We start from the raw sequence: 24,608 nt of genomic DNA on the forward strand, positions 1-24,608 counted from the left end.
CATCTGTCTGTTATTTCTGTCCCTAATATCGCATCACCACATTTAGGAGAGAGGCCATTTTATCTGGGAGCAGTGTAGCATGGTATTGGGTCCTCTGCCTGGGAGCTTAGAGAAAGGCAAGGCAGTGGGGTGTGGAGTGGAGTGGGTAGGAGACGGGGGGGGGCGGGGGGGGGGGGAAGAGGGGGTCCCGAGATGGCCTGTCACAGAGCAGTGATGGAGGATTGGAGGCCAGGGAGCACAGGCCCGCTGCTGATCAGCCAGGGAGGTCAAGCGGCGAGCAACAAGCCAGACCGTTACCTGGTACAACACCTCAGAAGGTGGTGATGGGGGGGTGGCACTTGAGCATAGCAGAGGTCGTGGTGGAGGGGAGAGGAGGAAGGCGGGCGGCTGGGATGTCCGCCCCCGAGGCATTTCTCAAGTGCAGTGGAGCGTCTCCAGCGTCCGCCGCCGGGCAGGTGTCTGGACCGTGCGTGGACCAGGCAGCCCACATCGGCCGCCTCCGTCCCCGGGTGAGTGATGTGCGAGCTGGGCCGCAAGCGCAAAACCAAGCCCCTGGCTGATGGATGGGGGGCTGCTCGGCCTGGACCCGTGTTGTGACAAGCAACAGATGTTCTCCAATAATGTTTATCAGCCGGGCCTTCATCTTCAGATGACACACACCTGTTTCCAGTCAAACAGCCCCACAGAGGCCATCCATCCTCCCAGACCTGGGTGGCCACAGAGGGCTCTATTCCCCAGCCCTTATCCACCTCCTCATCTTTAATACCCAACCCTTTCCATCACACAGCTCTCTCCCCATCTCTAATCCACCTCTCAACCCCCAGTATAACCCTGCATCGCCAGCCCTAATCCCATATCATATCCATCCTCCTCAACCCTAATCCCATATTTTACCCACCTCTTCCTTTCCATCACTAAAGGGCTCCCTGCACATCATTGATCTACCTCCCACCCCCACCTCTACAAGTCTCCATCTCTTCCCCACCTATCATCCCCCAACCCACCATACTGCTACCCCTTCACTACAGACCTTCTGTGATCTCTCTGGGCTAGACAGGGGCTGGGCTGTTGTGCTGAGCTGTGCCAGGCCTGAACACAACACAGCACTGTGGTCATGGTGGGAGATGGGTTTTCATGGCCGAGTGAGGGTGATCAGAGCAGGAGGGGGTTAGGAGGAGGGTTAGGCAGGAAACCGGCGATGAAATAGCCCGTTGCAAGGTAAGATCGCATCTGGGTACTTTTTCGCTGTAATTAAGCATACACTCCACTCTCTCGGCAAAGAGCGATTTCTATCACTTCGCTGTCGTCAAGATTACTAGCCTACTTCTCTCTCCCTCTGTGCTCAGTCAGATCACACGAGGGCAAGTTGTTTGAACTGGAACGGACAAAACAAGCGGCTCCGATAAATCACCAGGGGAAATCATTTTAACGTGTCGTCCTTAGCCATTTGTTTGGTTGTTGCGTAGGAAAATAAATGTGAACTGCCAAGCCTGCTAAAAGATGGGTATCTAGGAACTCTCCACACTCTGACTGTTAACACCAAGCAAGGGATGCAAAGGCTTCCTTTTGTTTATTTATCTGTTCTAGTCTGTGTGTAGTTTACTTTAATTATTATCACTATCAACCCACAATATCTACTCCAACAACTGAATGTTCTGACTTGAATCAAGAAGGCCGTGTGATGATAATAAATCCGCATAAGTGTGAAATTCTAGGGCACAATTCCGACGTAGAAAATTACGCCTTCCTTACGCAGGCCTTTGGACTTTTCTGTAGTTGTTATTAAGACTTACCTTATGCAGCTGCATAACAGGCTTTGCAGGCGCGGTTCACTTGCACACTGAATAAATGTAATTCAACTGCTGAAAACCCTCCCACTTGCTGGTCAGCATATTTTCTCGTGGAGTTTTCATTCAATAGGGTTTTCAGTGCATTTATGTTACATTAAGCCATCCCTTTAAATATGGTGTACCTTTTGATTCAATGTTTTTTTTGACAGACTAGAATACATAGAGAGAACCGGTTCAGGGTATAGGGATCAATGATAGAATGCCATCTTTGTCTTCGTTTCAGCACCAACTGGTAGATTTAAAAATACTCATCTCATAGATTATTTAGGCATTTTTAGGGTTAGGAAAGTATGTATGAATAATACAAAAACAGGTTTGGAGAGCCTTTACTCACAAATTATGTTGATGAATAAAAAATACAGTGGTTTGATTCATGATGAAATGTGTCATATTCAAGTTAACATCCATGAAATATTGCAAGGTGGAAAAAAGTTGACAAAAGTCCTATTAATCCACCCTAATTCTCACTGTTCATGGAACTGTGTGACAAAGGTCCAGTCGTCATGAACCATCGCCAGGCTCCAGGTTTAACCTGCTACTTGTGGTCTGAGTTCCATAATCATTCATAGAGGCTACATGTCCCAACATTAACCTAATATGATCCGGTAATGTTAGTGATCCTCAGAAACAACTACACAGGCGTGACAGAGGAAAGGAAGGTCAACGGAATGGAATGATGCAGAATGTAGACCACAAATGGAAGAAAACTAACACCTAAGTGACAGTTATAAATGTATGTGGGTATTACTGACCGTGGCTCCCGATAGTGACTAATATTTAACATGGTACAAATTATCAAATAAAACCTCTACAGAAGCCTATAGCTTGGGTGTTCAAATGTCATCCACGCAAATTATTAAGAGCACAATAAAAAAAATCTGAATAACGGCACATCTATTTATAGCCTGCTTCACTGTGGAAAAGTGGTCGCAATACATGTCATGTTGATACATCTTACATCTCCACCCTGAATGAGTAGGGGGTGAATAGCATGCTGTTCTCCTGCTTAAGTTCAAGGTCAGAATAAGGAAGAAAAGTGCGTAAAAGGGGAATAACGTTCCATTAACGTGTTTTTAATTAACTCGGGTCGGAATCGGGGCTCTAGTGAATGGATCTGAAACCGAGTTTGGTGCACTTGTTCTATGTCCACCACTGGATGGCGCTGAGCATGGTGCAAAAAACAAGACTTTATACTAATAAACTTGACTCTCCCTACCTGACCAAGAGACCACTGTGTGAGTGTGATAGGGATGTGTAAAGGGGATATCTGAATACATTTTTTTCTGAATAATAGTCTCCGTCCCAAATGACACTCTAATTCCTATATAGTGCACTACTTTTGACAAGGGCTCTGGTGCCATTTGGGATGCACAAAGACTGGTTGTCTTGGTTTTTTCTCCGGTTTTCAATAACTCCAAGAGGATGTCAACAACAAACTCAAAGTGGTTCTTCTAACACGCCTGCCCTGATTAAGACTTGTCATATTAAAATCATGTGCATGGCGGTTCCCTTGGCCTGTTCCCCTAGCCTGTTTCCATGGCCTGTTTTGCTAGCTGATTCCCCTAGCTGGCCCCCACTGGGCCCCCATCAATAACACTAATGACCCATAGCCCCTTGGGAGAAAAACAAGTAGCGTAATGAAACCACCAGGAGTCTTAAGGAGATCAGCAGCTCTCTGTTCCAGAGAGGAGAGAAGCTGCCTGGGTAGGCTGTCCTGTCTGTAGGCTGACCAGGCTGGGTGGCTGGCTTACCCCTTCACTACACAAGTACCCAGGGATGTAGGGAAACACTGGGGGTTTTACCACTATTAAACTATTGAGAAACCAGACAAAAACTCAGTGTGATGATTTGTTGGAGTTCCCCCTTTTTGGCTGTCGCATGATGCCAACTGAAAGCCAGCAATCATGTTCCTTTCCATACCCCCATGCCCCTCACCCTCCACCCCCTTGTACTGTACACCCCCATGCCTTCCTCTTCAACAATGTTTCCCCCAGCATCTGAGTCAGCTGGAGTGCCAAGTTAATCAGTATGAGAGCCAGCTGCGACAGCCCCTCGCCTCTCTCTCTCTGGGGCCTGATGTATGTTCCAGTGAACGGGTGGCAGTGTGCCACACAAGGGCCCACTGGGCGGGTGGCAGTGGCAGCAGAGAGAGGAGGGAGGGTGGCGAGGCCATAATGAGGCCCGATGGATTCTGAGCCTCTGCCAGCTTCCCCATTAGCCGATTGGCTCCCAGCCCTACTGAGGAGTGGACCGCTACAGCCCACTACTACGCCCACAGACACACATACACTTGACACACACACCCCACGGAGTCACCACAAACCCCGCCTCTCTGACACACACTGAAATTAAATAAACCAGATCACATGAACTAATCCACACTGCTTTTCTGTGTTCCCCCACCTTGGGTAAATACACACACGCACACACAGACACACACAGACGCGCGCACACACACACAGTGTCCCTTCGAGCCTGCCAGCCCCACTCACACACAGAGGTCTTTATGTGGAGCTGTGGGATAATGGTGGTAATAACGGGTCTCTGCATGTGGATTAAGTGTGAGCCGAGGCATGGGTGACACTGGCATGTGCTAATCCACAATGATCAAATTAGCAATGCTGAGGAGCCCAACAGGGTACACTGCCAAACCAGGACCCATGCCCCCTTCACCCCCTGCCCACACACTCTCAGTCACATTCATACACACACTACTCTACTTTCAATTAATAATTTGGAGTTATTTCAATAGGAAATGGCCCCTCTGGTCTATGGGTTCGACTTTGGTGATATAATTGCCTGGCTAGTGCTCTTTACAATGACAAGTATCCTAGTTTAGCGTTTGAGCATGAGATTGAAAATACTTAAAGAGACTCTCCTTACGATTTGCATACTTTTTGGCCAGTAGTTCTGAAAGTAGTGCTCAAGAGACAAAACGGGTCCCCAAAAATGTTGTACTTCGTCATATCTGTGCAACACGTCATTGCTCTCATCTGTCTCTCTCTCTTTCCCTCTCACTCTCTCTGCTGTGTGTGCATCTTTCTGGCTGTGACTCAAATGGCAAGGAGCTCAAAACAGTCATTCTACTTCTAGATTATGAATGTATGAACTACACATTGACAGATCCAGTCGCTTCCGGAGAACGTCTTTAAGTTGTTATTATTATAATCTCCAGCAGAGGGCGTAGTACAGGGTGTGTCATTACCTTGTGGTGAGGCAGGTCAGTAATGGTCCATACATACATACTGTCTCCTCTGGTCCATACAGCTTAAAGCCTCCTATACTCTAGGCTATTATCACCTCCACTCCATTATGACCCTGCACCGTTCGCACAGGCTGACCTCATCAATGCTGGACGACCCACACTGACCTCATCAACGCTGCCTGACCCGACGTGACCTAATCAAAGCTGGACGCCCCGCGGAGGAGGACTGACGGAACGGCGGGGCTGATCGACGAGGCCCGCTTAAAAAATCATCCCATCCATTAGGCTTGGTGAGAGCCACTGTAAATGTGTTGGAGAGTCAGGGCTTGGGATAGCCACTGTCAGCCCCCCCAACAAAAACCTCCTCACCCCCCACACACCCCACTCATGGACTGGACAATGGACGTGAGTGGGGCTTCTCAGCCACAATGTCCGCCCACAAATGCGAGCCGTGACAGAGGGGGTGTGGGAAGGATGAGGAGGGGCAAGGGGGGTTCTGACAGGGACGCCTGCAGGATGGGAAGTCTTATTGAGCGTTTGAGCGATGAGCCAGGTCATCACATCTCCCCACCTCATCCATCATGGCCCACAACATGGCCCCAAATAAAGAGGACACATTCCTGCCTCCGCTTCCACTACACTACGCTTCTCCCTCAGCCTCTGTTTCTCTCTCTTTCTTTCTCTCCCTCTGTGTCTGGCTCAATCTCTCTTTCTTTCTCTCCCTCTGTGTCTGGCTCAATCTCTCTTTCTTTCTCTCCCTCTGTGTCTGGCTCAGTCTCTCTTTCCCTCTGTCTATGTCGCTCTCTGTGCCATGGCCTGGGAAGAAAGGGGGGACCAGAGTTGTCTCACACTCGGAGGCCCTGGGAGAGCCAGGAGAAAGGGCCAGGTGTCTCTCTGACTCCCAGCTCTTATTTTAACACACTGTCTGGACAAGAGGGAGGGAGGGGGGCAGGGAGAGAGAGTCAGAGAGAGGAAGAGAAAGCGAGAGCACACATTTAATCCACATTGTAGTCCTTTATTTCTTAGTTGATCCTCCCACAGTATTGAATTCAATTGCATTACAGTTACATTGTAGAAAGCATTAAAACAAAGTACCTCAACTTGCTGATTACTTTTTAAAATGGATTATAAACAAAAACAACAACGACAAAAAACAAACAATCTGGTCCCTCAAAATGGGAGGATAAATGAATATAATCTGTTATTTATTATAGGTTTGGCACAAGAGATTAACATGGACTGAACGTCACACAAGCTTGCAGACCACCGTAGAAAACTGCCAGATACAGATCTATGAAGACCAATCATGCGATTATGAAGAAATTATACCTGGCATCTTTTTATTTGTTCACGTCTTAATAATGTTTGTTTTTTCCATTTACATTTGAATCAATAAATTGTCGTACAAAAAAACCCGAAGTAATATCTATTCATCATCAACCAGTTTCATTAGAAGAATAAAGAGTGAATGGTATGTTTAATACTATCCGGCACTCAAACGTCATCTACAAACCCCATTGAGTTCTGGAGTAGGCCCCAGCGAGGAATCTCCCCTTCGCTATGGGTAAGAGCAGTGCTATTCAGTAAACAAACTACAGTTTGCCAAGAAATAAATACAATTCTCAACATACAACAGCAATAACATCAACATCAACAACAATAAAAATGTAGAAAAAAACAACACGAGAAAACATGATTGTCTAAAAAATGAAAGACACACAAGGAAGGGGGTAGCTAACAACTAGCATTTAGGCTAATTAGTGGTATCGTTGGCCGACTACGATGAGTTTGGGGTTTCGGGAAGGAGGAGAGATGCCCTTATTACTGTTTAACAATTATAATTCAGCACTTGCTACTTTTTCAGAGTAAAAAGAAAAAAATGGTGGTTTCTTTTTTACTTCAACTAAAATGACAAACTATTTAGATCCTTTCACAGAGAGTGCAGCAGGGTGGGACGGAGTCCAGCTTCAGAGCCGCAGTTTGCAGACACTCGTGTACAGTTCTGTGATTGTGCAGACACACGCAGCTATGCAAACTCTTTCTTGGGTTGTGAAACCAGTCCGATTTTTCTCCGTTTTCAAATTTGATTTTGATCTTCGTTCATCAACAATCTTGTCGTAATGCGTTTGTAGCACCATCGTTCTTGGAGAGGTGAAGTTCATTTGGACCCGAGTCTTTACTCAGCACCACCCTTCCAAGTATCCTAGCATTTATATAAGTACATGTTGATGGGAAAACACCTGTTTATATCCAGGGGTTAAAGGGAATCATTCTCATAACGTATTTCACTGATACTCCAATTCAGCTGAGAAGGTCTGAAGCTGTGGTGCTGGGAAGGCTAGGAGTGGCCAGGTATGCTAGGAGTGGGCAGGTATGCTAGGAGTGGGCAGATATGCTAGGAGTGGCCAGGTATGCTAGGAGTGGGCAGGTATGCTAGGAGTGGGCAGGTATGCTAGGAGTGGGCAGATATGCTAGGAGTGGCCAGGTATGCTAGGAGTGGTCAGGTATGCTAGGAGTGGCCAGGTATGCTAGGAGTGGGCAGGTATGCTAGGAGTGGCCAGGTATGCTAGGAGTGGCCAGGTATGCTAGGAGTGGCCAGGTATGCTAGGAGTGGGCAGATATGCTAGGAGTGGCCAGGTATGCTAGGAGTGGGCAGGTATGCTAGGAGTGGGCAGGTATGCTAGGAGTGGGCAGATATGCTAGGAGTGGCCAGGTATGCTAGGAGTGGCCAGGTATGCTAGGAGTGGCCAGGTATGCTAGGAGTGGGCAGGTATGCTAGGAGTGGCCAGGTATGCTAGGAGTGGCCAGGTATGCTAGGAGTGGCCAGGTATACTAGGAGTGGCCATGTGGGGTTAGGTAGCTGGCATGGTAGGTCTAGGTAGGATTATGAGGTTCTAGGTGGAGCTAGGGATGCTTAGGTGTGGCCTGGTAAGATTAGGTAGGGCTATGTGGGGCTAGGTAGGGTCTGTACTCTGTACAGATATCCAACCGTGGTTGGACCGCGGCCCCGAATGGGTTCTCTAAATACAACCGACTTCACACTGAGGAAGACTATTCTCAGCTGAGTGGACACATGAAATGCTCTAGCAATGTAACATCTAACAAAACCATCTCCATCATCCCTCCTACCAGCTGCCACTGCTGTGCAAAACATAGAAACTCAACAGAATAAATACAGCTATTATTACTTACCATTATTTTCATCACCATAGTCAATAATCACTATCATCATCATTGTCGTTGATATTAAACATACTGACTCAATTTAAGGTCACAGAAGGGATGTTTGTTGGATCTCTTAGAGGGCTGGGCTGGGCGGTTCTCTGTGGACGGTGACCCTGCACGTGTGTAAGGCATTCTGCTCAGCAGTCAGATGGGCCGTGGTTCTGCTCAGCAGTCTGTGACGGGCCAAGGGCCAGGGGCCCCGCTGACGGACCCCAAGGCCTCTCAGTGCGATAGGTCGGGGTCGGGGGGGGTTAGGGGTCAGGGATCGCTGCATCATACATGGCTGAGGGACTGGATGGCACTGGACTCAGCAGCGGCCCGCGCCAGGCTGTGCCACATGGTGGCTGGTGTGTGGTTGGCTGGGTGGAGTGCGTCCTTGTCAGCCAGAGACAGCATCATGGCGTACGCCTGGGGAGAGGGAGAGTGACAGGTTAACTCCAATACACACCTAAAGTGTAGATACACACTCACACAAATACACCGCACATGCATGAGCACACACACACACGGTTGCACATATACACCCCCCCCTTAAAGTAGTGATTTGATTGCATACATTTTTATACTTTTTCATACATTATCATGTTACATGTCACACAAACAGGCACACACACACACACAACAAACACACACTTACCTGGGACTTGGATTTCCTGTACAGGGGCTGTTTGACAGCCTCAGGCAGGCTGGGGGACCCAAAGGAGGTGCTGTCCCCGTCGCTGAACTCACTGTCCTCCATCTTATGCATGTCAGAGAAGTGACGGATGTGATCTAGCGCAGAGTAGCTACTCTGATCCTCTTCCTCCTCATACCTGGAGAGGAGGGACACAACCAAATCCCTGTCAACATTCAATTCAACTCAATTCAATTTCTCAACTAAACTTAAATAAATTAAATTGAACTAACTCAACTCAACTCAACTCCGTTCAATGATCCCTTCAGGGGGTTTAAAGAATGGCAATATACTGTCACAATGTCTCAGCTTGGTACATATGTGTATGTGTCCATATATTTTGGTCTACATAGTTGCGTGAGTAGATATTTATGGTGGAGGCTAATCCCCACAACTCTTACCTCCTTGGGGAAGTCTTGCAGTTGAGCTCCAAATCGCTAGGGCCGTCAAGTTCTATTTCGTTGTGTAGGGTGTCACCATCTAGGTTGCCGGGGTGAGCTTCGTCCCTAGGTTTCCCGTCAGCGTTGTTGCTCTGCTCCCCTTCCTCCTCCTCGGTGCCAAGCTCCTCCCCCTCCCCCTCCAGGTCACGTGACCCATGGCTGGCCACCAGGGGCTTCTCCTCCTCGAAAGGACCACCGTTCAATCTAGGAGCGGAGACCAGGAAATACATGAGTAAAACCTAGCACATCACTAGCACAGTGCTGCACAAACTTTACAGAAGCAATATACACGCTCACGCTTAGCCATGTTGTACTTGCTGAAGCCAATTATACTCTTCTATCATTGCCATGCACCATACACTTATGGATACAAGGCTAACACACGCATTCTTACATAAAACTTTACAATGAAATGTGGTCTTGTGGTCTTGTATATTTTGGCCAGTCAGTCCCTGTAAGAGTCCCTCCTTCCTGAGTGAACAATGGGAGTAGAGAGAGGATAGAGAGCGAGTGGGTAGAGCAGCGTAGGGTGGAGCGGAGCGAGCCATGGCAGCTGAGCTGGGGCAGAGAGAGGCAGAGTGGGAATCCCGTTTGTCATCGCGTCTCGGGGGCCCCTCTGGGCACGGGCTCTATGAACATCTCGCTGATCGCTGCAGCACTTAACAGCACCGCTCGGTCTCTCCCGTTGTTTATTTTCCTACTATCTCAGATTCATCTAATAGGCAAAATATTTAGCTGACAGGCCCATTTGTTGGGAGAGTTATGAGGGCCTTGCCAAGCAGCCCATTTCCCTGGTCCCCACGGGGAGAAAAGGCCCAGCTATCAAAACCTGACTAGGGTTTAATCTGTCCACTGTCTCTACAGCCTCAGGAAACCACCATTTGGTAAATCATCTGGAACCACATTAAGACTGATTCACTAATTACACTCTGGGATGTCTCTCGTCAGCTCCCAACTATGTACTTTTCTAGAAGAGGCTAGCACACAAAGTCTGGCTGCGGACCCTCGTTATACACCCGCCAAAATCGCCTCGTAGATTAGAGGACCGTGAAGAGTCCAGGAAATGATCTATTTGAAGGAGAAGAAAAACTGAGTTTGCAATGAGTCGAGAAGAAAAGGAGTGGGAGAATGATTGCATATTTTAGCACAATGGGGAGAATCTGCTATCTGCTATCCATCTCTAGCGTTTATCAGACTGGGGCGATTATAGCGGGAATTGGACAGAGTTGAAAAGCAACGCGCCCCCTGGGTGGGACTGGTAGAGGGCCAGGGCTGCCAAGGCGGTAGTTGCCATGTCTTGTCGACATCGCAACGCACTGCATAGCAAGACCAGCAGCGCCGGCCCAGACCAGAGCCTCCGTGATTAAGAAAACAGATCCGCTAATTACGCGTTCAAACGTGGTAATTTGCTGGGGATAAAGTATCTATCATAAGTAGTCAGGAGCGCCGCACTTTGAAAGGAAACACGGGCCGACCCCCTGACCCCACCTTCTCCGACTCTCTTCCTGTCGGCGGACATGTTGGTTCCAGATGTGGGAGCAAGTCGCTCACGGGCTGCAGGTCCCCCCCCCCCCCACATCTCACTGACGCTCCAAAGCCTGCACCCATAACCCCTTTTTTACACAATCAAAAGAAAGTCAGAGATCTCTATCTCTACCTCCCTGATCAAACCCAAGGCACGTAAAAACGACCGCTATCCTGAAGTTGATCATAGTTTTACAAGAAAATTCATTTGCATAATCATCAGACATAATTGTATGCAAGGCCGATACCGGTGCACATGCATGGCCCAAAGTCAACAGTTGTGAAAAGCTCCAGCACGTTTCCAAATGTGGTAATTATCCCAGATGTCGTCAGTGATGATTGCTTGTTGCTTCGAACCTCCCTGGGCGACATGTTCATTAATACACACACACACACACACACACACGTACGCACACAGAAATGAATAAAGGCTGAAGTGCATCAGAATGCCGTAGCAGGCCAGCACAGAGAGGCCGTGTCCACCCATGTTTGTCTATAATCGTCTCCCTGTTTAGCCTCAAGCAGTGAATATGTACTGCAGAAAAGCAGGCCTCTTGTTTGTGTGCGTGTGTGTGTGCTACAGAGGATAAGATGAATGATGAATGCATGTACTGTTTGTTAAAGCTTTTTTTTTTTACACACACATATAGTACATGTACATTCACACACACATCTAGACAAAACACATGACTTACCCTTCCTCAGAATGGTCAGGGGACGGCTGGTTCTGGCCTGTGTTGCCGATAAAGTTTCGTATTTCGTTGAAGTAGGAGTCCTCTTTGTCATCCAGGATGGCGCTGCTGCTGTCCAGCTCTGACCGAGGGGAGGACGCAGCCGTTCCTACAGAAAGACAACAATTCTAATCAGTCCGTTTGAATATTAGTATTAAAAGAATACAATTAAGACCACAGTGACAGCCCCATTGGATTCTCCCTTTGGATGACAAGAAACTATTTGGAATCAGATTGTTGACGAGAAACCAATCCCCCACTGGTCTGCATGGGGCACCAGTGTACCAGTATGTACTGAATCTCCTGTTGGTGTTGGACCAAGGCCTGCAGGAATAGCACCCTTACACTGGCCTTATTACCCGGAAGTAAAGCTACTGCGGGGTTGAGGTCAATTGTTCCATTTCATTTCAGTTCAATTTAGAATTTGAATTTTTGTGTACTTCCGGAATTGATATGGCAAACCCTAACCCTGTGCTCCAGTCTGTTTTTTTCCTGGCAGTACTCATCCCCAATATAGTACCCGGTTGAGTATAATAAGCATATATTTAAGCAAACCAATATTATATTGACACTAGGAGCTCAGACAGTGATGGGACCAAACGTACAAGTCTCTAGGTTTCCAGAGAATGCAATGCCAATATTTGCTTTAATAAGTTAATGTATCTGATCAATTATAGACTAGCTCCCCAATCAGAACTTTACGATGGGCGTCTGGCCAGGTGTCTCCTGCTTGCCTCCACATTTCTGATGCGATTCAGGGGGTTGCCTAGACGCAGAGCAACCTATCACACTCAACCAGCGATGATTTGTACCGCCGAAAAAAGGTGCCGAGTCGTCGAACATTCAGAGCGCAACGGTACGGTGTTGTCGCAGAGACGGACGACAGATTCATTTAATTTAATTTCTTAGCTTCCCCAAATGCTTTCTTTAACCTTAAGTAAATTACATTAAACAGCTGGAGAATTTACGGAGGCAATTGAGGCTGAGTGAGTGAGCGCTCACACAGCACATAAATATATTTGAATCATCAGCAGTTTTGTTGGTCACCAGTTAATTTGAAGAAAGATAGATACACACACACTGTTGAATGCTCCCGCAGTTTTATTGCGCAACGCTTGGACCCAAAAGAGTTTGTCAGGATTGAAACATCCCACAATAAAACTGCGGGAGCATTAAAACGTGTACCTGTCTTTCTTTCATGACATAATTGTTTTGTATTTAGCTTTACAAACTGCACACCTCTGAGAACAAGCCATCTCGACCAGCGAGCTAAATCAAGGGTGAGCGAGGGTGAGGGAGAGAGATGTGGCACGAGCTCAGCCATCCACATAAAGAGCTGGGAACATTTTCACACTGTGAGACATTTTACAACATGACGTCACAATCATAGTGACTGGGAACTATTTCACACTGGGAAGATTTTTTACATGACATTCTGCACCTGCAAGTTACTGGATGTAAGTACATACACTGCTACTACACGGGTTCATTTCCTAGGTTTCTGTAAAGCACTTTGTAACCAACTACTTATGTAACAAGGGCTTTATAAATACATTTGATTGATTGATTGACTGAGAGGCTCTCTCACCTGAGAGGTTACCGTTCTCGTGTTTCTTGAGGTGACGGTCCAGGTTGGTCTGCTGGCCGAAGCAGCGGTCACACAGGTGACACTTGAAGGGCTTCTCCTTGTTGTGGATGTTGCGGATGTGGCGCTGCAGATTGGAGGAGATGCTGAACGAGCGGTCGCAGTACTTACACCTGAGGAGACAGATAGGTAGGGGTCACTCATAGAGGTCAAAGGTCAAAACAGATGGGACTCATGTGGAACAATACAAATACACTACACACTTGCTGTAGTAGATACAGTAAAATAATACAAGCAAAGAAAGACATAGGCCTTAAAGGGATACTACTGGGAAGTAGCCCTTCGTCTACTTCCCAGTGTCAGATGAACTAGTAAGGGAAAGGGAAAAGGGGATACCTAGTAAGTTGTACAACTGAATGCCTTCAACTGAAATGGGTCCTCTGCGTTTAACCCAACCTCTCTGAATCAGAGAGGTGCGGGGCGGGGGGGGGGGGGGGGGGGGGCATCCACGTCGGCATCCACGTCATCGGCACCCAGGGAACAGTGGGTTAACTGCCTTGCTCAGGGGCAGAATGACAGATTTTTACCTTGTCAGCTCTGGGATTCGATCCAGCAACCTTTCGGTTACTGGCCCAACGCTCCTACCTGCCAGATATCATTTCTATGTCTCTGTGTGCAGAGAGAAGTTGCTAACTAGTGTTAGCGCAATGCCTGGAAGTCTATGGTAACTGCTAGCATGCTAGTAGATAGCATAGACTTTCTAGTCATTGCACTAACACTAGTTAGCATTGACTTGCGAAACTACCTCTAACCTCCTTCATACTGGATGCAGAGACATACAGATGTTTTCCATGAGTTCATCTGACTCTGAAGTATGCCTTTAACAATCTCCACTATTCTAATGATACACACAAACACATACGTGTGTTCATGGACAGCCCCCGCCATCCCCCATTCTCTCTCTCTCTCAGACATGATGGGGGAGCTCGTTCAAGGTGAAACCAGCTCTGTCTCTTATCTCCTGCCAGCACAATACAAATCACATTCTTCTCTCACAAAACAGGCATGCAACAAATCTGTTCGAGCCTAGCCCCCTCCACATCTGTTTGAGCGTAGCCCCCCCCCCATGCAAAATTATACAAGATGATTACATCTTTTCTTCTAGCTGGAATTAGCTTGCCCAATTGGCCGTCCCTCAGGAGCGCCCTGTTATCTTCCGCAGAGATCTTTAATGACGTGCCAGAGGGTAGAGGCTCAATCTATCAGGCTGCTGCAGAGGCCTGATGGCCTCCCCTGTGGTCAACTGGCCTCCCCTGGATTGTGTACTCTGTGTGTGTGTGTGTGTGTGTGTGTGTGTGTGTGTGTGTGTGTGTGTGTGTGTGTGTGTGTGTGTGTGTGTGTGTGTGTGTGTGTGTGTGTGTGTGTGCGTGTGTGTGTGTGTGCTCCGAGTCGCCCCCTCCGACATCACAGTCATTATTCCAGCTGCTACCCCTGGACATCTGCCTGTGCTCCTCATCACCCCCATTTCTCACCAAACTTCCTTCTTTACTCTCCCCTCCCCTCTCTCTGTCACACCCTCCCCCCATCTTCAAGTTCAAACCCCCCTCCTGTCAACCAGACGTCGGCCACCATTTTTCATCAGGCAAATTATTTAGCAGAATGATAATTGTTCCAGGCTTTTAATGGCGTAGGAAAACAAAAGAATGCTGGCCATAACTATGGACAGGAATTCTCTGGGAAAACATCCGTGTAGCAGCGGACTGGGTCTGATAAATGAACGATGGCTGTCCGGGAGGACTCGGTGTGTGCCTGATCATGTTCTCTGAGAAAGTGTGTGTATGTGTTTATGATTGTGTGCTTTTGTGTTCTTTTTATGGGTCTTTGTGTGTCTGTGTGAAATTGTGTGTAGTCTATCTGACAGACATTAACTGATGACTTATACTGTAATGAAAAGGCTGTCCTGTCTTTATTGTCTGCGCTCGCGGAGTGAGACAAACTGACGTTATAGGAGTGTTAGAGGGACATTGTCCTTTCAGCACGGCATGATCACACTCCCTTTTCCCACATCCCTCATCCTACGGCTGACCCTTCTTTAGGGCTGGGTATGTTTAGCACATGATGTGTGTGTGTGTGTGTGTGTGTGTGTGTGTGTGTGTGTGTGTGTGTGTGTGTGTGTGTGTGTGTGTGTGTGTGTGTGTGTGTGTGTGTGTGTGTGTGTGTGTGTGTGTGTCTTACCTGTACGGTTGCTCTCCTGTGTGTGTCCTTAGGTGGCGGGTCAGGTTGGCAGACCGTGGGAATAGTTTACCGCAGTATCTGATAGGCAGAGAACACCTCGTGTCACCATACATCTTAGATTCAAATTACCAGCAGAAAATGTATTCAAATGTCTGCGACATATCTTAGAACATGCAGCATTAACAACACACAACTCACAATAGGAAAACACATGTTCACTATACATCTAAATCGATTCAAAAGAATACCTGTTACTATGTCTCTATCAATTAACTGATAAAACCTGCTTGAGTGCAACATAATTTATGCATCGTGTTATGGTTTCATAATTCCACTAACAACTAGCTGTTTTAATATTAATTTCACTCCCACACTCAGCACTTGAAGCTAATGGAATGTGTGTGAGTAAGCTTATGTGTATAATGTAGCAGTGGGTAGGTGCAGAGAGTGGGTGTTGTCCACACAAACAGCAAAGACTTAGATCAAAGCACCGCCGGGGCCCCAAAGCCTCTCGTATTAATCTGCTAATCAGGGCCAACTCCCTGGGTAAACAGTGGGAGAAAGAGGGGGCCAAGCACGGCCCCTCACTGAGTGACACAGCACACACAGTCACCTCAAAGGGTTGACACTGGCCAGCCATGGAAATGAACAAAATGTTTGTCTCAAGGACATGGAATGGAAATAGGCCATACACTCAAGGACATATGTACTTTTCAGGTTTAGGGTCTATTCCAATTCAATTCAATTTAATCAAATTCAATTCAATCGAACTCAATTCATGAATTTAGAAGTATAGAAATAGGAATTGAGCAAAACCATGGGACTTTCAATCAGAAAGTCACAAGGCCAAAACCAGAGATGACGTATAGTGAAGACAAAACCAAAACAACCTCTGGTACTATTTGCGAGTAAACGGTTTCCATGGTTACCTGCAGGTGTAGCGCTCCTTGCCCTTCCGCAGTAGCGTCTCGGGGAGGGCAGTGGGCGGAGCTCGGAAGTCAAACATGGAGGGGACGGAGCGCATCAGGTCACCTGACTCCGGGTTAAGCGAACCAAACGTCTCAAGCTTCTCCGCCATGTTCTCAATGGCCGACATCTGAGGAGAGACATGTCACATGAATGGTCAGGAAAAAACTTTATGGAACCTTCATTTAACAAAGTAAGTCAGTCAGTAACACACCTTATTTCAATTGATCACCTGGCAGGTTTCAGCTTCAGGGGCAACTTTTGGAGTCTTTAGGGATGTGGGGCTGTATTATGGACTCCCTTGGTTGCACATCATTCCCTAACCTAATGTGTGGGCCTTAACCCAACAACAACAAAAATCCCATCAACAAAAGCATATCTATAATCTCTAGGAACCCTACTTACCAGTTTTAAGGTTAAATGTGTCCCTTGCTGTCAAATAAATGTCTGAATGCAACGTTTGTCCTAACCGCACCACATTCCTGCTGTACAGACAGTGGTAGATTACATGGTAGGAAGTGTTGAGTGAAGCAGCCCACTGTCTAACTAGGCAGGATTGTGGTGCCGTTCGGACAAAAGTTGCGTTCAGACATTTATTTGATAGCGAGGGACACATTTAACCTTCAAACTGGTAACTAGTGTTCCTAGAGATTATAGACATGCCTTTGTTGACGGGGGAAAAAATGTTGGGTGGAGCCGGACACATTAGGTTAGGGTTATTTTCCATCAATAATACAGTCCAATGTCGCAAAAGATCCCCCTAAATAGCCCCTGAAGGTAGTGCCAGCAGTGCATATAAGCAGAACAGAGTAGAGGGGTTGATGTGACAACATGAGTATAGTCCTTCAGAGAGAAGCTCTGACTGGCATTGAGTTGAGAGATACAATAAACCAAGGCTGTATTCAAACTAGGTCATATTGAAAATAGAAACCAATACTGTACTTTACACATCAGATCAGAGTATTATTGACTGTCTTTTCCAGGGCTGGTATTACGGTATTACGGTATTACGGTATTACGGTATTACGGTATTGTATATGGGAATATTATGCAGCTTCATTCCACCACTACTGGTCAGTGGAAGTCAGGTCAGGTGGTGTATGAATGTAATCAACTCTGTTTTACACACACACACACACACACACACACACACACACATTCACCCACACACACACCCCTGCACGCATGCCCACACACACACAACACACACACACATGCACGCACACACAAACTAACAAACAGAAGGACTGTATACAATTTACTAATGGAGGCTAACATTTGCTTTCATCAAATATGCTTAAAATCCTTGGAGAAACATCTACTTGTCAGATGTGTGTGTGTGTGTGTGTGTGTGTGTGTGTGTGTGTGTGTGTGTGTGTGTGTGTGTGTGTGTGTGAGAGAGAGAGAGAGAGAGAGAGGGAGTGATAGAGAGAATATGTGTTAGTAAGGTGTGTGTGTGAGAGGAAGAAAAAGAGTGTGTTAATGTGTGTTTGTGTGCTTGCTTACTCTATGTGTGTGTGTGCTTGCATGCTATACTTGTGTTTGTGTGTGTGTGCAGGGGCAGAGGAGTGATTCATGTCCACTGCTGGGCTGTAAACCATTCAGTGCACAATGCGGGCAGACAGCACATTTGTCAATATGAAAGATGTTGACATTACTGATCAAGGGCCAGACACGGGTAATAATGATATCGCTGTGCTGAGAGGGGCGGGATGGAGGGATGGGGGAGAAGAAGAGGAAGGAGGGAAGGGGGGGGGGACATCCCAGCAGGCCGCGGGGCCTGTCAGCCTATCTCGAGCAGGACAGCTTTTTTTAAGGTGCCACAAATTTGCATTATTTTGCGTGTATTGAATTTTTTGTGTGTTCCTTATTCTTATTTCAATAAGGCAACAAATCAGTGGTGATTGGATCCTCCGGCAGCGCCACGGGCCCTGTTCACCGACTGACATTCCATCTCAGCCCCCTGTCACTCTGAGACTTTACATAGAGTGAGGCAGAGAAAGAGAGAGAGAGAGAGAAAGCGAGAGAGAGAGAGAGAGAGAGAAAGCGAGAGAGAGTGAGAAATTGAGAGAGAGAGAGAGAGAGACAGAGAGAGAGAGAGAGAGAGAGAGAGAGAGAGAGAGAGAGAGAGAGAGAGATTGAGAGAGAGAGACAGAGACAGAGACAGAAAGAAAAAGAGCAGAAAGAGAACCTAGATGGAGAAACTGACCGATGATGAACGACCACAGACGTTACAGGCCAGGGCTGATTAAGAGTGAAGGCTGGGTGTAAAGTTCCGACTGTGGGAGTATGTGGGGTGTCAGGTCCATTTGATTATGAATATGCCAATGCTCCGTGCCGTGAATCAAAGGCCTCCTCGTGAGGACGGGAACGGGAGGGGGAGGCGAGGGTGAAATGCTTCCATATTTCTTGTGAATATGCAATATGTATTTCATTGGGGCTCTTTATGGGCATGGGGGCTAAAGCTCAGTTTGTTTCCCTCCTTGCTCAATGACAGGCCATAACTCGCCCACGCATTAGGAGCCCTAAAGCTGTCCGCCGTATTGAGCCGGCGTGCAAGATAAGACACTTTAGTTTGAGAGCGAGAGGCTGAGGCTGAAACAGCTAGGCCCACCCTGGCTGTTCTTCTGTCTACTGAGGCAACCCTTCCTCTGGTACACACTGGTTCTCCGTCCTCTCTGGCTGTTCAGTTCACTTGTGTTCCTCCCTCTGTGAGAACTCTCTGTATTGTCTACTACTGGTGAGATAAGTCAGAATCAGAACAAACAGCTTTGAGATGTTATAGATTTGTAAATATTTTCAGTCAGGTTCACTAGAACTCATTTGATATAATACGGAGGATGAGAGGTCTAATCGCGGGAACAAGGAGGATAAATGCTCACACATTTACTTAATTGTGATTCCCTCAAAATCCCCTTTAGATGCAACCTCCCCCCTTCCCTTCCTCCTTCTCCTCCTCCTCCTCCTGCTCTGTCTGAACTTGCTTGTTGCTGTAGTGTCTCTGTGGGGCCAGCTGTTGATTAGTTATCTTCAGATGTCAGTGATGCTGAGAGCGCCTTAATTAGTGAGATGCATTCTCAATTGTTGATCTTATCTGGAAACAGATGTCGGAGGGAGGAACTCCCCCTCCCTCCCTGGGTCCCTAAGAGACTGTTACCCTCGCGCTGATACAGAGCAGTCCCCCCTGTCTTACCCGCTCTGTGCCCATTCCAACAGCCCTGCATCACTCTCCAAATAAGCAAATATATATACAACCCTCAGTGCTGTTAGCAGTACAGTGTGGAACCCAGCTAGAAATCCCAGGCCTATCATGTGGACAAATGAGTGATTGTAAATTAATCTAAATGGGAATTTGCAGACATTTACAAGATTCTTTTACTAAAATGAGTGAAAAAGCGCATAGCTCGCAAGCTGAGAAAAGCATGTTGTTTTTAAAAACGGGTCTAAAATCCAGTGATAAGCAGTGATGGCTTGTAAATGGCTGATGCCTGGTCAGTAGTTGCTGGTGATTGGCCAGAGCCATGCGTAGTCTGAGTGACATGGAGGGTGTTATGATGAGGACCCATACAGACATGGGGGGTCTGGGGGTTTAGGGGAGGCAGAAGCACAGAGACATGTAGGTGTAGATGAAACTTACCCAGGATCTCTGAACTGGCATACGAAACTGAGGGGCGGGACAGAAGGAAAAGAGCAATCAGAACCAGGAAGTAGACCACGGATCAACAGCTTTTTATTGGACGCATATGGGCATTGGGTGGGGGGGTGATGATGTCACAAAGGGTCAGGTGACTTGGTAACAAAACCCGAAAATGTCCAACTGTAAAAATATATATATTTTTTTTAAAGAGACCCTGTGGCCAGAGTGTTTCTGGGACTGATTTGTGTGTCCAGACATCATAAAGTAATAAAGATGGCCTAACCTCTGTTACTGTTTCTACTGATAGGACACCTCATTAAGCCACGTGCCACGGCCATGTGGCGTTACAGAGCTAGAGACTGGTTCACAGTGTGGAAAGGGGGCATAAATCAGACGACTCAAACAGCCAGTAAAAACCAGGCCTGAAACGGCTAGTAAAAACCAGGCCTGAAACGGCCAGTTAAAAACGCCAGGCCCTGAGAAAATGTTTTCCTACGGGCCAATTTTCACTGCTGGGAAGAGCGAAAGCATGACTGTCAACGCACGTCAATGCATACACACGCACTGAGTCATGCTACACACGATAGAGAAATCACAGGCAGCGCAGTCTGGGGGCAAAATTCGGGATCTTTAAAAGGGTATCATTTTTTATATTGTAGTCAAAGACACATATGTGAGAACTTGTCAGTTTGTGCCCTTTTCAGTCTTCCACATCTGGTTCAGATAGCTGTGAACAGGACAGACCAGACCCAAACATGCTTTAGCGTGGATCAGACTGAACACTGCCTCTGGTCCCCATCAGAACCAGACCCCCTCGGACCACCCCCAGACCAACCCCAGATCGCCTCACCCTGCCTGGGCCTCAGAAGCAAAGAGGGCCCCTGGTCTGGCTGTCCCTGTGAAGCAACAGTAACACTGAGATAGAACAGGACAGGACCTACCTGTGGATGGAAGAGGAAGCCGGGGGCGGGCCGCATGTACTTGTCTTTCAGAGCCTCAAACGGATCGTTCATCTTCCTCTTCTCAACCCTGCTAATATTACAACTCTATCAGTTCTTAGACACCGACACTCAAAAAGACATTCACATCCAACAATATAGGAAAAATTACTTATAGGAAGGTAAAGACACATATTGCTATATATATTTATATTTATACTGGTGAGGTTCAGTTCTAGAGATTCACAGTACCTGTAGATGGGGTCCATGAACAAGGGGGTGGGCCTGGCGTGCTGCAGAGAGGTGTCGGCTTTAGGTAGCTCCATCCCTGCCTTGTCTTCTCCAAACACGTGGATCTTCTTTGATTCCTCCCCCCGGGGGGCGTGGCTACTGCTGCGGTTCCTAGTGCCGCCCATGCTCAGATCCAGCGGCTGATCCTGATTGGTGGAACGTGAGGAGGCCTCCGGTTTGGATTTGGAGACTGGGACGAACGGGGCGAGGACCTTCTCCTCCTGCTTGCGCTTGGTGGTAAGGTCAAAGGGCGACTCAGAGGTCCTGCTCTGGCGCTTCTTAGAGGGTTCGTCAGGTGGGGACTGGGGCTCCCCCTTTAGGCCTGGAGGTCTGAGCTCTCTCTCTGGGAAGGGGTAGACGGGCGGGGAGAAGTTTGGGAAGAAGGGCAGGGGGAACATGGAGGGGTAGGGCAGGGCGCCTACCTTCTTGTCCTGCAGGCCCGCCAGCCCCGTGGAGCCAAAGTACCTCTCAGCGATGGAGGCGATGGCCTTGATGGAGTCATTGACCGCCCCTGAGACAGCCGTGTGCTCGTCCAGCGAGGGAGGGAACAAGGCGGGGCTACCTTGGAACTCCTTAGTGTGGTTACTGATCAGGGTGGTGGGGCTCTGGGGGCCTCTGCCCGCCTTCCTTTTGGGCCCTTTCCCGTTCTCCCGGGGTGCCCTCTCCCGCTGGCCTTCGCTTTCCATGTCGCTCTCCAGCTCCGAGCCTGATGTGGTATCTAGGTCGCTCCCACTGGGAGTGCTTACGTCATCCAGATCGCTGCTCTCCGATTGGCTGCTCATCTTGCCGCCGCTGTGCCTCTGCTTGGAGGAGGAGCCATGGGACTGTCGCTGCTCTGTCCCCTGTGGCTGCTCGCTACCTGGCAATGCCTCCTTGCGGAGGGTCTTGAGCAGTTCTCTGGCCTCTTGGGCTCCGGGGCTAGGCGACAGGAGGGGGCTCTTGATGTGCTCCGTACCGGGACCTAGGGGCCGTCTGACTGGGGAGGTGGCCTGTATGAGAGGGGGTCGGTGGTACAGTCCAGAGGAGAACAGACCCGGGAAGCTGAAGGGGAAGCCAGGGGCGGTCGGAAATGTCAGGCCGCTGTGGTGCCGGTTCCCAAAGTAGTCTGCCAGGCTGGCGCTGCTGTGCCCCATCCCTCCCATAGCGGCCTTGTCCATGGCACCAGGGACACCGGGGAGGGACATGCCTTGGGCATGGGCGAACAACCCCCCTGCCGTGAAATGATTTTTGCCCTCACAGAAGCGCCGGTGCTTGTTGAGGGAGGAGGTGGTGCTGAACATCTGGCCACAGTCCTTACACTTGATCTGGGTGCGGCAGTCGGCGTGCATGCGCTTGTGGCGGCACAGGTTGGAGAACTGCGTGTAGGACTTGTGGCACACCTCGCCTGCAGGGAGAGGGAGACAGACACAGGGCACTCATAGGCATGTCCAACATCACAAACACACAGAGTACATATCTGACCATAAGAGCCAAGAGTCTTCCCTATGATCCTGTAGTCAGGAAGACCTCCAGGCTTTAGTCGTGACACTACACATGCATTTCAGTATGGGGGACTACAGTACAAGACACCAGCTGGGTGTAAGATGTCCTAGTCTGAGAATGTTATTTCAGTGAGGTGAAGGGGGAATGAGAAGAGACATCAGATCCTGTCATTGTCATGGGGCTTTGTTCCTCTGGGCTGAGACCGAGTCAGTGGAACTCATCACCTGCACATCAAACACAGTGCACCTCCAGGCATTGTACTCCAAGGAGACCGTAAACAAACACACACAGGTACACACGTACACGTACATACACACACGTGTGCACACAGACATGTATACACATTAGATATTCATATAACTCACAATAGACAAAAACACACACATGAGCACACATACACACATAGATATGCAGACACATTCAAAGATATTAAAATATCACATAACACATGACACACACACACACACAGAGAGAGGCTCACTTGCAGACACACGGCACAATGGCTCTATTTTGAGCCTGTGAAGGAAGCAGAGTTGAATGAATCCTATCCTGCAGGTCCGGTTCCCAGGGACAGGGCTCACGTCCTTCGCTGCCCACCTCCCCCCTCACCCCCCACTCCCCACTGTCCGAGTCCCCCTCACCCTGTCCCTGTCAGCTAGCTCACTGTAACCTTCCCACAGTCCCACAGTCCCTTCTCTGTCTGACTCCACCCTGCTATGTGGCAGACTACATTGTTGAAGAGAACATAGTGGCTAGACCAGGGTTCTCTAACAGGTCTCCAACAGGTCTCCAACAGGTCTCCAACATGTTTCCAACAGGTCTCTAAAACCTTCTCAATTAAATGTTAAATGCAAAGTAGGCTTACCTGGCAGAAGTATATAATGAGTAAGAATATAATTTGTATCTATTATTTGCTATTTGCAAATTTTTCCATTAATTGAGCAACAGTAGTACAGAACCATCATTTCTCACTCGCTAGACGCACAATTAATGGCGCCGGAGAGGATGACTACCATTTTACGGGCTCATTTTCTGTGCTGTCGACGAGTAGGTAAACCACCACTTCCCTCCGTATTATTGGCCAACGTGCAATCATTGGAAAACAAAGGGGATGATCTACGATTAAGACTATGCTACCAACAGGACATTAAAAACTGTAATATTTTATGTTTCACCGAGACGTGGCTGAACGACGATAGAACTAGCTGGCTTCTCCATGCATCGGCAGGACAGAGCATCTACGTCTGGTAAGACGAGGGGCGGGGGTGTGTGTCTATTTGTCAATAACTGCTGGTGCGCGATGTCTAATATTAAAGAAGACTAAAGGTATTGCTTGCCTGAGGTAGAATACCTCATGACAATCTGTAGACCACACTATCTACCAAAATAGTTCTTATCTATATTATTCATAGCCATCTATTTACCTCCACAAACTGATGCTAGCACTAAGACCGCACTCAACATAATGATTAAGGCCATAAGCAAACAAGAAAATGCTTATCCAGAAGTGGCGCACGTAGTGGCCGGGGACTTTAACGCAGGCAAATTAAATCCATTTTACCTCATTTTTATCAGCATGTCACATGTGCAGCCAGAGGAGAAAAAAACACTAGACCACCTTTACCCGACACACAGAGATGCATACAAAGCTCTCCCTCGTCCTCCATTTGGCAAATTTAACCATAATTATATCCTCCTGATTCCTGCTTACAAGCAAAAACTAAAGCAGGAAGTACCAGTGACTTGCTCAATACGGAAGTACTCTATGTTACAGGACTGTTTTTCTTGCACAGACTGGAATATGTTCCGGGATTCACCCAATGGCG

The 24,608-nt window shown here is 47.8% G+C and overlaps 1 protein-coding gene across 16 annotated transcripts in view; it reads right to left on the minus strand.

Moving 5' to 3' along the window:
- Positions 1 to 6,054: 6,054 nt before the first annotated feature.
- LOC109905594 (histone-lysine N-methyltransferase MECOM) overlaps positions 6,055 to 24,608 on the minus strand; it is a 188,828-nt gene continuing 170,274 nt past the window's right edge. For 6 of the 16 annotated variants that reach the window (XM_031790653.1, XM_031790649.1, XM_031790657.1 and 3 more), the window contains 10 exons: positions 21,262 to 22,684; positions 21,013 to 21,103; positions 20,072 to 20,098; positions 16,398 to 16,564; positions 15,469 to 15,546; positions 13,237 to 13,406; positions 11,613 to 11,757; positions 9,355 to 9,597; positions 8,918 to 9,092; positions 6,174 to 8,688 (listed from right to left, as the gene is read on the minus strand). In XM_031790653.1, coding sequence (XP_031646513.1) covers positions 8,554 to 8,688; positions 8,918 to 9,092; positions 9,355 to 9,597; positions 11,613 to 11,757; positions 13,237 to 13,406; positions 15,469 to 15,546; positions 16,398 to 16,564; positions 20,072 to 20,098; positions 21,013 to 21,103; positions 21,262 to 22,684 — 2,654 coding nt within the window. In that variant the 3' untranslated portion in view covers positions 6,174 to 8,553. Of the gene's footprint in view, positions 8,689 to 8,917; positions 9,093 to 9,354; positions 9,598 to 11,612; positions 11,758 to 13,236; positions 13,407 to 15,468; positions 15,547 to 16,397; positions 16,565 to 20,071; positions 20,099 to 21,012; positions 21,104 to 21,261; positions 22,685 to 24,608 lie in introns of all 16 variants that reach the window. The other 10 variants (XM_031790650.1, XM_031790659.1, XM_031790656.1 and 7 more) reach the window with 4 other exon arrangements.

This window comes from Oncorhynchus kisutch, linkage group LG15, assembly GCF_002021735.2.
Source record: "Oncorhynchus kisutch isolate 150728-3 linkage group LG15, Okis_V2, whole genome shotgun sequence".
Classification (NCBI taxonomy): Eukaryota; Metazoa; Chordata; class Actinopteri; order Salmoniformes; family Salmonidae; genus Oncorhynchus; species Oncorhynchus kisutch.